A 12803-nucleotide genomic window follows, 5' to 3' on the forward strand; every position below is an offset into this window, starting at 1 on the left:
CTCTTCATTTGTCATTTTGGGAGCCCTTGAGTCTTGAATAATTGCTGCCCCTGATCAGTCACCCTAAAGAAAAGCCTGTCATTTGGCAGGTCTGTTCATGTACACAGAGCTAGTATTCATTTCCTGAGGCCCCCTTTTTGAAAATTGTAACATTCACATAAAATTCACCATTTTAAAGTATACAATTCAGTGGCATTTAGTACACTCATAGTGTTGTGCAACCATCTTCTCCATCTAGTTCCAAAACATTTTCATCACCCCAAAAGGAAACTTGGTACCCATTAAGCAGTTACTTTCCACTCCCCCCATCTCTGGCAGCCACTAACCTGCTTTCTGTGTCTCTGGATTTACCTATATATGCTATATAAATGGAATCATGCAATATGTGACCTTTTGTGTTGTTTTCTCTTAGCATAATGTTTTTGAGGTTCATCCAAGCTGTAGCATGTATCAGTACTTCATCCCCCTTTTTGGGTGACTCTTTATTTTTTAATGTGAATGGCTAACCAAGAATTACCAGACATTTCAGGAAAACATGCAAAATGAAAGAGAAACAGAAAAATTGACCTTAGCTGAAACAGACCAGTAGGTAATTTTGCTTGTTTTTAAAAGTGCACTATTTAGTATTTGCCAAGATACTCAAGAAGATGTGGCATGTATAAAACAATCAGAGATGCCATCAGGAAGAAAATCAAAACAAAAAGAACTTGTGGAGATGAATTATGGGTTTGTCAAGTTAAAAAATATTCCATAGATAGGTCAGAAGATAAAATCAAGAAGATCTCTCAATGTAAAGCCAACATGCAGGCAAAAAATGTATGTGAAAAAACAGAGATATGGAGGTTCAATCCAGAGATCCAGCGTTTACTAGGATTTGTGGGAAGTGAGAACAAAAAATTGAAGGAAAGAAAATATTAAAAAGTATAAGAAGGAAATTTCCAGGAGCCAAAGGGAGGAGAGTCTTCATATTGAAAAGGTCTATTCTTTGCCCAGAAGAATAAAGAAAGACCCATTGCCAGAACTGTCCCTGTGAAATTTCAGAAAAACAAGGATAGGCAGAAAACTCTAAAAGTTTCCATAAAGGTATACCAGGTCTTCTAAAAGAAATGGGAATCAGATGTCTCAGCAGCAGCAGTGACAACCAGAAGACAATGGAGCAATGGCCTTCAAAGTTCTGAGGGAAAATAGTTTTGAATCTAGAATTCTGTCCTTGAAAAATAAACTCGTTTTCAGATGTGCAAGGACTCCCAAAATTTACTTCCCTTGTACCTTTTCTGAAGTAGTTACTTCAAGATGAAAATCAAAAAAGAGAAAAATAAAATTCAAGAAACGATTGAGGACTTACCTGGTGGTGCAGTGGTTAAGAATCCACCTGCCAATGCAGGGGACACAGGTTCGAGCCCTGGTCTGGGAAGACCCCACGTGCCGCAGAGCTACTAAGCCTGTGTGCCACAACTACTGAGCCTGCGCTCTAGAGCCCACGAGCCACAACTACTGAGTCCACTTGCCACAACTACTGAGGCCCGTGCTCCTAGAGCCTGTGCTCCACAACAAAGAGAAGCCACCGCAATGAGAAGCCTGTGGGCCGCAAAGAAGAGTAGCCCCAGCCTGCCTCAACTAGAGAAAGCCCACGTGCAGCAACGAAAACCCAAAGCAGCCAAAAATTAATTAATTAATTAATTAATTTAAAAAAGAAAAATGATTGAACTAACCTAGTAGTCCAGTGAAAAGTCTCATGTTCAGCTGTGTAACAGGCCTGGAAAATGGTCAGCCCAGATTGGAACAGAAACTTGGTGGGATCCAAGAAAAATTTCTTCAGGAATGAGAGTGAGGTGGATTCCAGCAATAGATAGAATGAAGAAACTGGAAGATGGTTGGGATGTGGTGAAGAAACCATAGGTCTCTTCACAAGAGGCAAGGGAATTAGAATTCCCATGCAAAGCAGAAAAACTACACACAAAAAATCACAAGCCAAATAAATATAAAGCAAACCCTCCATATGGCACAAGTATGAGTGATTGGCAGCGACTAATAATGATAATTTATTTGTGCCTGATGTACGAACATTCTTCTTTGAGTGGGCCAAGGATCGTGACATTGGAAGCTCAGGGTAGAAAATGCAATTCTGGTCCTGTAAACAATGTTTTAAAATTACAAAGGCTACAGATAGAGGAACTGAAAATAGTGATTTTAATATCAAAAAGTTGGGGCTTGGATGGGAGTGGGTAGGGAGTGGTATAAGTAAGCTAAGTCTGGTAGAGAATTACGGGCCCACTCAGCGATGTTGGTAACAACCAGAAGAACCCAGACGAATGACTGGGAGAGATTTCTCCTGGATGGGAAGACTGGGAGGATGGGGGTGGGGCGGGACAGAGGGGCAGGTGTTGTTCCTTTTCATCAAAGTGCTTTTTATGAACCATTTGATTTATTTTTTGTTCAGTGGTAATTGGGATAGGTAAAGAATTTGTTGATTCCCAATAAAAAGTGTTTCTGAGTGTCTTCTGTTGTCTTAACTTTTAGATAGATGCTAGGAAAGATGGGGAAAAAATAGTTTAACCTCTACCATAAAATAACTTAAAGATCTCTTTGCCTTTAGTTTCTGCCCCCTCCTTTTTTAGAATGGTGAGAAAGAAAGGAGGTATAAATAAATAAAACCTTTTCTACTTCTATTTCATATTTTCTGATATACCCACTAAAAGCATCATTTTATTTTGCTCTCTTGAAAAACTTGAAATGATTTCTCCAGATTCCAGCCTGAACTCTTCTTTCCTGTTGCTCCTCTCCTTAATGTTTGATTTTTGCCTCCTCAAACCTCCTGTCAGCATCTCTGCCATTCCTGTCACCCTCAGAAGGCTTCTCAGCCCGCCATTCTTTTTCTTTTTTTTTTTAAACCCTCCCTTCTGGAGCTGTATCTGGCCTCTCCTGGTAGATTGTGCACCCCCTGAGGGCTTGGAAGGCTTTGGTGCCTGCCTGGACTCTGGAGGAGGCTGTGGATTTGCAGTGGCTTGAGATTAGACCATAGGAGACGGGCAGAGGGTAGCGTTAGCATATAGCACCTAGTACTGGCACAGGCATTGTTCTAGGTGCTTAGGTATGACAGAGAAGGAAAGTGTTCTTAAAAACCTCTTCCCTCAGAGAGGAGCTTCTATTCTGATGGAGGTTTACATAAACATAAAAGTTATAAAAATGTGATATATGTTTTGAGCATAGCTAACAACAGCAGTCAGTGGCTCTGTCTTTGAAACATGCTGTTGGAGTTTGTGGCTTTGTCACTAAGATATGCTAGCCTATGACATGTCCTCTGGAGAAGAGAGGTGACCTAGCTGGAACTGCCTAGAGGTATTTGGTATTCCCTCTCCTTTGTCTCCTCACAGTAGCAGTAGCTGGAGAAGACAGCATTGTTTGAAATCACTTATGGACAAGATGGGCTTATAGCTGCGGGAATATGGTAGGAGACTTGGCTTTTAGTCCTACTATGTGTAGTTCATTGGCTGTCAGCTCCTATCTGCATTTCTTTTGGTTGTGGTTACTGGATATGACCTTGGTTCACTGAAGTTGTAATCATCCTGCCTATATATGGCACCCCCCTAGAAAACTGTTAGAATTCTAGAAGGGGCTGTAATCAGCCTTTTGTACTAAGTATTTCCCAGAAGATTTTCATTGAAATGCAAACCTAAAAAATATGCTGGCTGGGATTTACTTCACAATAATCTAGAGGGTAGGGGATAGGTAGGGTGCAGATACAGTGGACCTGGCCATGAGTTGATGTTGGAGCTGGGTGATGGGTACATGGGTTTCATTATAGTCTTCACTTATGTAGATGCTTGGAATTTTTCATAATAAAAAAAGTACCCTCATGGTCAAGAAATGGATGACTTTCGTATTTTTGCTTTATTGTATTTTTCATAAATAACTTTAGTAAGGTCTTTAGGTGTTTTTGGTATTGATTTTAATGATCAGAGACCATAACAGGACTAAATTAAGGATAGACTGGAGAGAAATCTTCAAATTTGTGTTTATTAATCAGATTTTTTAAAGCACTTGTAATACATGGGTGCCTCAGTTACAAGTCAGCCCTCCCTCTGTGGAGAGAAAGTAAAGGAAGCAAAGTTACAATCAGGTGCCTGAGAGCTGACCTTTTAGAGGCTGAGAGTATGAAGGTGTGAAGTATGGGAGAAGTGAAGGCCCACCGCTTAAATTCGACTTTAGGGGTGGGTCTTGCCTAAGGTCAGAGGCACTCTGGGACCCTACTACCACCACCACCACTGCTGATTTTGCCCCATTCTAGGCTGGTGTTCACCTACTCCTTTGTCTCTGTGCTTTAACCTTACTTCTTTCTCTTATTCCTTCGGTACTTTCTTGCCTCACCCTCTACCCTCCAAGACCAAAATCCATCCATCTGGATCTCCTTAGGCTAGTTTTCCTGTATCATGTCCCTTTCTACCCCAGGCCCAGAAGCTGGCCAACAATTCACTCTTCCTTCATCTCTGCTTTTTAGTGAATGACCACTAGTGTTTGTTAACAAATGTGATTGGACCATGAAGTGGCTTAACAACAGGCTGAGGCATGGAGACCCATTCATGTAGCCTTAAAAGATTTCAGGCAGTTGGCAAGTAAGAATTCTAAATAAAAATTGAAACTACCACCTGTATTTTTTCAGGCCGTTGATGCTCACTGCCATCAGCTGCATCCTCCCTATGGCACTGGTAAGTGTGGGAAGGGCTGGTGACAATTTTGGTGGGCTGCTGAATTTCTTTTTTCTGGGGGAAAAAAATCTATCTGCAAGCTGTGTTATTAACTTGTCCCCAAGGGCTGGACAGCTTGAACCAGCTATAGGAGACTAAAACGATGAAGAAGCAACTGACCATGCTCAGGGGTTTCCTTGGGGAACTGTTGTCAGGAATGGAGGCTATTCAGTATGTGCTTTGATCCTTACATAAAATTAGCATGTTCTGTGCATTATTTTGAATAATAAACATACTATCCAGGTTTTCTGGGATGTCAAGTAATGACTGTTAAATTGCCTGAAATTCTGAAGACATTTTTCCCAAAGATAGATGTTGGCGATGTATTGAAAGAGTACAGAATATTGTATGTACTTATCGTTTCCTTCAGTAGCAGGATTTATCTCCCTCTGGTATTTTAAGTTCTTTGTGGTCAGGGGATCAAAAATGTTTGTTCCAATGATTAAGTTATAAAATTCTGATAGAGACTTACTTGAATTTTTATCGGGGAAGGGTTTGGTGGAAACCAGAAAAGAAATTTGTGGCTCTCATTTACTAATAGACTTCAGGTGGACTTGGGGTCCTGTGATTTGAAAAATAATTTCACCACAGTCAGCTTTCTGCTCAGGGACCTAATAGGGAAAATACATACAATGAAATTGAAACATAGAGTGGGGCAGCAAGTCATAGGAATGCTAAAAGAATGCTAAAATATAACCCAATGACCAGATTGCTGCTGGAGTTGCCTTATCTAAGCTCCTGTAATCCTGCATCTGTCTCCTTGTAATGAGTGGGTCAGAGGCCACATAGATCCAGAAGTTTTATCTTATCAAGGTAGTCTCCATTCCAAGTTGACAGGCTGATGCTTATACTATTTCATTTCTCTAGTCTCTGAAACCCTTAGATCATGGAGTAAAAGTGCCTCCAGACAGAATATCTAACGAAATGCTGAGGTTGTAGACTTGTGTGCTGTTAACCATGTCAGGAACTGCTTGCTGATAACAGCAGTTAAAATATTCATGTACACTTCATTACATCTGTGAGAAAATCTTAGCATCATTGGCTCATATCCTGGATTTTCCCCCTCAGGTCCAACTCCTACCCACCCACCCCCCAAAGCCCTGCTTGTGAAGCCAGGATAGAATTGTGTGCACACTTTATATATTCTTTGTTAAAAAACAGAAAGGAGAACTTAACTCCTCAGCAGCTGTCTACTCCTTTAGGTGTCTGTGAACAGGTGGTAACTACTGAACATGTTTTGAGGGCCTCTATCTGGGAAATACCTTCTTAAGTGTCTCTCCCAAACATTATGGAGGATGACAGAAGAAGTTTGCCTGCAACCTTTGGGAAATAGTGATGTCCAGCAGCAAAGTCCTTTTTGACATGCATGTAGCCAAGTGCTTCCTGAAATAAAGATCAGAAAACCATCTAAGGGTGTTGAGATTGTAAATGTAATGGCAAAACAAAGCCAAATTGGATTGGCAATACAGAGCAATGTCCAGGGTGGATGACAACAGCGGTGACCCCACAGTCCTTTCAAGCTGGAGGGAAAGCTCTACAGAGTCTTCTGACCCATTGTGGGTCAGGTTTGAGGGCACAGGGAATGAGGGAAAAAAGGCAGGGAAGATGGGCTACACTTGGCCTCTCTTCTGACCCCATCTTTGACTCTGTGAAAACCTTCTCTAGACCACCCAGGGACGTGAGGGCACCCTTCAGTCTTTGATGAACTTTATACCACTACTTGCCCTCCCTTCCCCACTTTGATCAGTCACACTCCCTTCCCCAGCTCCCTGGAGAAAATGAGAGAGAAGTTCTTATCTTTGGGGCTTATGTTCACACTGACCAAGGCTTAGGCACAAGTGCAGTTGCTCAGAGACAGGCCAAGGAGTGAGAGGAAGGCAGGCCTGAGAGCTGTGCCCTGTGGAACAGCAACAGTTTGAGCTGACAGACCGGGAGAAGAGCATCCAATGGAACACTAAGAAGGCTGGGTGTGGGAGGTTTAGAGGGAGCCAGAGTGTTGTGAAGTTATTGGCATTACAGACCTATTTATGCTAAAATTCACATTGCCTAATCAGTTAACCTTTGGTCAGAACTATGTTAAAAACTCTGAAGGGAAATTTTTCATTTCGAAGAGTAAGTAAAAGATCAAAATGAACTATTTGATGCAGTAGTGTAAGGGTCAACCCTCCGTTTACTGTGACATTTGTTTATGCAGATGATTGCCATTGAATTAATTTGGCAAACTTTCCCTCCAACTTCATGAAAAATTTAAAATATACAAAGAAGTTTAAAGAATTATACAGTGGGCATCCATTTACATACCATCTAGATTATATAGTTGCTAACTTTTTGCTGCATTTATCATATGTCTGTCCATCAATTTTATTTTTAAACAGCTTTATTGAAGTATTACTGACATTCCATTAAATTCATCCATTTTAAAGGGTACCATTAGAAGAGTTTTAGTAAATGTAAACAAATATACAACCATCACCACAATCCAAGTTATAGAACATTTTCATCACCCAGAAAGTTCCCTTGTATCCATTTGTAGTTGGTCCCCACTCCCAGTCCCACCAAACTGCTGATCATCTTACTGTCTGCATAGTTTTGCCTTTTCTAGAAATTTAATATAAACTGAATCATACAATATGTAGTCTTTTGTGTCTGGCTTCTTTCACTTAGCATAATGTTTTCAAGGTTCATCCATGTTGTATCACATGTCAGTATTGCTTTCCTTTTATTGCCCAATGATGATTTTCCATTGCATAGATACATACCACATTTTGTTTATCCATTCATTCATCAGTTGATGAACATTTGGGTTGATTCCAGTTTTTGGCTATTATGAAATATGATGCTATGATTGTTTATATCCAGGGTTTTATGTGGACATGTTCTCATTTCTCTTGGATATCTAGCAGTGGGATTGCTAGGTCATATGGTAAATGTATGTTTAACATTTTAAGAAAATGCCAAACTGTTTTCTGAGGTGACTCTACTATTTTACATTCCCACCAGCATTATATAAGTGTTCCAGGTTCTCCACATGCTTGCTAGCACTTAGTATCGTCAGTCTTCTGGATTATAATCATTCTAGTGAGTGTGAAGTAGTATCTTGTAGTTTTAATTTGCATTTCATTTCCCTAATGACTAATAATATTGAGGATCTCTTCTTGTGTGTATCTGCTATTCATACTTTTTTTTGTGAAGTGTCTGTTCAAATCTTTTGCCCATTTAAAAAAAATTGAGGTGTTTGTCTTATTTTTGAGTTGTATGAGTTCTTTATATGTTCCGAAATAAGTTCTTTATCAGATACATGATTTGCAATTATTTTTTCTCCCATTTTGTGGCCTGTCTCTTCCATTTTCTTAATAACGTCCTTTGAAGAGTAAACGTTTAATTTTGATGAAGTCCAGTTTATCAGATTTTTTCTTTTAAGGATTGTGCTTTCAGTATCATATCTAAGAAATCTTTGCCTAAAACTAAGGTTGCAAAGATTTTCTTCTGTGTTTTCTTCTAGAAGTTTTATAGTTTTCAGTTTCATTTAAATCTGTGAACTATTTTGAGTTAATTTTTGTGTGACATGAACTAAGCATCTAAGTTCTGTGTTTGTTTGTTTTGTATAATGATATTCAGTTACTCCGGAATCGTTTGTTGAGGACTATCCTATCCTCCAATGAATTACATTGTGGAAATTAACCATAAGTGTATGAGTTTACTTCTGGACTTTATTCTGTTCCATTGATCTATATGTCTGTCCTTAAGCCAGTACCCCACTGTCTTGATTACTGTAGCTTTATAGTAAGTCTTGAAGTCAGATGGTGTAAGTCCTCCAACTTTGCTCTTTCAAGATTGCTTTGGGGACTTCCTTGGCTGTCCAGTGGTTAAAACCCTTGCTTTGATTTTGATTAATTTTTTAAAATAAATTTATTTATTTTATTTATTTTTGGCTCTGTTGGGTCTTCGTTGCTGCATGTGGGCCTTCTCTATTTGTGGTGAGCGAGGGCTACTCTTCGTTGCGGTGCACGTGCTTTTCATTGCAGTGGCTTCTCTTGTTACGAAGCACAGGCCCTAGAGCGTGTGGGCTTCAGTAGTTGTGGCGTGCGGGCTCTAGAGCACAGGCTCAGTAGTTGTGGCACACAGGCTTAGTTGCTCCGCGGCATGTGGGATCTTCCTGAACCAGGGCTCGAACCCGTGTCCCCTGCATTGGCAGGCAGATCCTTAACCACTGTGCCACCAGGGAAGTCCCTGATTTTGATTAATTTTGATTGCTGTGTTCAGTCTATAGCTATGTTGTCCAGTATGGTAGCTGTGACCACATGTAGCCATTGGGCATTGGAAATATGGCTAGTTTGGATTGGTATGTGCTATAATTCTGAATACAATGGACTTTGAAGATTTAGATGGAAAAAAGATGTAAAATATAGTTCATTAGTTTCTGTGGATTAACATGTTGAAATAATATTTTAGGTATATTGGGTTAAATAAAATATATTTATAAATAAATTTTAGTTTTCATTTGTTTGCTGCAAATGAAAACAAATTTATATATTTTATATAAATTTATATATTATATAAATTTATATAAAATTTATATTTTATATAAATTTATAAAATTTATGTATTTTTATATATTAGCATTCTATTTTTTTATCTTACTAAATTTATTAGTTCTACTAGTAGTTTTGTAGATTCTTTTAGGATTTTCTGTGTAAATAGTCATTTTATTTAGGAATAGAGACAGATTTGCTTCTTCTTTTTTTAATCTTTTATGTCTTTTTTGTGTCTTTTTTTTCTTTTTTTTTTTTTTTCCTTTCCTTATTGCCCTGGGTAGGGCTTTCATAATGTTAAGTGACATGATGAGAGTGGTCATCCCTGCAATGTTCCTGATCTTAGCATTCACTATTTCATTATTGAGTATAATGTTTTCCATAGATGTCCTATATTAGATTTAGGCAGTTCCATTTTTCTTCCTAATTTGCTAAGAATTTTTGTCTTGAATGATTATTGAATTTTGTCAAATGAGTTTTCTTGCATCTACTGAAGTGGTCATTTGGGTTTTTTCTGCCTTTATTTTGTTAATTCAGTGAATTGTCTTAGGAGTTTTCACATGTTAAATCAGCCTTTTCTATATTGCTGGATTTAATTTGCTAAAATATTTGGATTGATTTTTGTGTTTTTGTTCATAAGACTTATTTGTAATTTTATTTTTATATTTTTGTTAGGTTTTTATATCAGGGTTATGTTAGTCTCATAAAGCGAGTTTGGAAGAAGTATTCCTTCCTGCTCTAGTTTCTGAAAATGTTTATTTAAGATTAGTTTTGATAGATTCACCAGTAAAAACTTCTGGGTCTAGCATTTTGTGAGAAAATTTTTTATCATGAATTCAATGTCTTTAATAGATATAGAGCTATTCAGTTTTTCTTTTGTGTCAGTTTTGGTAAGTGTTTTTCAAGGAACTTGTCAATCTCATCTAAGATACCAAATTTATTAGCATTTTATTATTCATATTTTCTTATTTTCCTTTTAATACCTGCAAGATTTGTAGGGATAGTCCCTCTTATCACCCTTGTTATTGGCAATTTGTATTCTCTTTTTTTTCTTAATTGTTCTAGCTAAAGTTTTTATCAACTTTATTGATTTTTTTAAAGAATCAACTTTTGGACTTTATTGATTTTCACTATTTGTTTTGGATTTTATTTCTGTTTTTATCTATTTTCTTCTTTTAACTTTGAGTTTTGTCATCTTTTTCTAGCTTCTTAAGGTAGGCCCTTATGTCATTGATTTTTGGACCTTTCTTCTATAGTATAAATATTTACATTTGTAAATTTCCCTCTTGGCATTATATTAGCTGCATCTCACAACTTTTATTATGTGGTATTTTCATTATCATTCAGTTCAAAACATTTTCTAATTTTTCTTGTGATTTCTTCCTTGACACACAGGTTTTATAGAGGTATGTTCTTTAATTTCCAAATATTTGCTATATAAGAAGGGCATGCTTGGCAGAGAACAGTCATGGAGCCCCTTGGGGTTGCTGGAATCATTTGGTCTATTGCTGGACTCCTCAGGGCAGTGGTTCTGCAGTGGGTCCTGATGACTCTTGACTAACGCTTAAGGTTCATCTTGTCAGTACTGGAGAGCAATGATGGGTTTTAAACAGGTTGGGACTGATCCTGGTAAGACGTGAAAGCTCTAAGAATAGTCTGTTATTGTAATTGTTACATGGAGGCTTTAGGAAACTCATCCTGGGGGCTATGGGCGGTGGGGGGGGGGCGGGCAGACGATAGACACTGGCATATCAGTATATAAGATACCTTTCCTTTGTCCAGGTGTTAGTGAAGCCCTTCTGATGGAAGTGTTTAGGAGAGGCAGGACTAGAGATTGTGCAGTGGAATGGTGGTGATGGAAGAGGGTGGAGTGGTAAGGAAGAGCGAGACATAGAGGAAAATGCTGATGCAGGTGTAGGAGTGTGATGTCTCCAGTGACAAGATGGGCATTCAGGAGGAAGAGCACATTTAGTGTACCTGAACAGGTTCTGCGAGACTCATCACAGAGACCAAGAGGGGTGTTAAGGCAGAGGAAATTTAAGTGTCAAATTCTACCAACAAGATAAGAAATGTTTGTTGAATTTGGCAACAAGGGAGTTTATATTGCCTGGTACATGTGTGTAAAGAATAGTATATCCACTATCGGCAGTTCCAAATAGATTGAAATTCAGCAATTAAAATCAACATTTTGTCAAACTATGAACCAAAATTGAATTCATATTGGCAGTTATACCCACTAAACTTTCAAAGTATTATATATATTTTCAAGCATGATTCTTGAGAATAGCTCTAACGTTTTGGGGAGGAGGTGAGGGGATAGGAAAACATCTTATTTCTGCTCTTGAGAGTCTTTGTTTAAATTCATCCTAACTATTCTTGCCTCATGGTCTTGTGAGTATCCAAAGTGGACACATTCCACCAGCTAAGGGTTTGCAGTTTAGACAGGGGTAATAGTCCCAGGCATGCTGGAAATAGTGACCTATTACTATCGAGAAGGGCCCTCTTTGACCCCTGAGATGGAGAGAATGGTGGACTCTGTCTCTGTGGGGAGAAGCTCAGATTAATCTGTAATTACCTTGGGGTTCCACATTTTTGGGCAAGAACTTCCTAGTTCTTAGTTTCTAGTCTTTTCCTCGATTAGACTCATAAATAAATAAGACTTTTAATCTTCTTATTACATATTGATCTAATAGAACCGCAAATTTGTCTTGAACATGACATGGTCATATGTGTTCCTTCCTAAGTCATTAGTTTTTTTGGCTGTCAGTGGTTATCAGCTTGGACCCATTTTCCTTTTGGAAAAGGTTTGAGCTTCTCATTGTGAGTCCTTCTTGGGAGAGTTCCCTGGTGGCCTAGTGGTTAGGATTTTGGGCTTTCACCACCATGGCCCGGGTTCAGTCCCTGGTTGGGGAACTGAGATCTTGCAAGCTGCGCGGTACAGCCAAAAATAAATAAATCAATCAATAAAAGAAAGCTTTAAGTCGTTCTTGATAATACGTAATCCTAACTACTAACAGGTTGTTAGTTGCTTGTCAAAACAGTCCAGCAAGAGTTCGTCTTGGTTCTGCTGGAAGATTTTTGTTCTCCACAATTGGACATATAAGAAGAGTGGAAGACTTTCCCCAGTTGTTAAGTGTTTTTTTAATATATATAAATTTATTTATTTTATTTATTTTTATTTGTGGCTGTGTTGTGTCTTCGTTTCTGCGTGCAGGCTTTCTCTAGTTGCGGCTAGCGGGGGCTACTCTTCGTTGCAGTGCGCAGGTTTCTCTTGTTGCGGACACGGGCCCTAGGTGCGCAGGCTCAGTAGTTGAGGCGCACGGGCTTAGTTGCTCCGTGGCATGTGGGGTCTTCCCAAACCAGGGCTCGAACCCATGTGCTCTGCATTGTGCAGGTGGATTCTTAACCACTGCGCCACCGGGGAAGTCCCCAGTTGTTAAGTGTTGACTTTAATAGATTCAGGATGGATTGCCAAGCTCTTCGAGCATAACTCAGTAATGCTGTGAATACTCAGGTAGTTCGTTCC

At 38.9% G+C, this 12803-nt stretch overlaps 1 protein-coding gene across 6 annotated transcripts in view; it reads left to right on the plus strand.

Annotated features, from left to right (window-relative positions):
- ARIH2 (ariadne RBR E3 ubiquitin protein ligase 2) overlaps positions 1-12803 on the plus strand; it is a 49407-nt gene that overhangs the window by 15464 nt on the left and 21140 nt on the right. For 2 of the 6 annotated variants that reach the window (XM_061196749.1, XM_061196748.1), the window contains exon 2: positions 4661-4706. The exons of the other annotated variants lie outside the window; for them this stretch is intronic. In XM_061196749.1, coding sequence (XP_061052732.1) covers positions 4668-4706 — 39 coding nt within the window. In that variant the 5' untranslated portion in view covers positions 4661-4667. The remainder of the gene's footprint in view (positions 1-4660; positions 4707-12803) is intronic. 6 annotated transcript variants of the gene reach the window in all.

The sequence above is a fragment of the Eubalaena glacialis genome, chromosome 7 (genome assembly GCF_028564815.1).
Source record: "Eubalaena glacialis isolate mEubGla1 chromosome 7, mEubGla1.1.hap2.+ XY, whole genome shotgun sequence".
Taxonomy (NCBI): Eukaryota; Metazoa; Chordata; class Mammalia; order Artiodactyla; family Balaenidae; genus Eubalaena; species Eubalaena glacialis.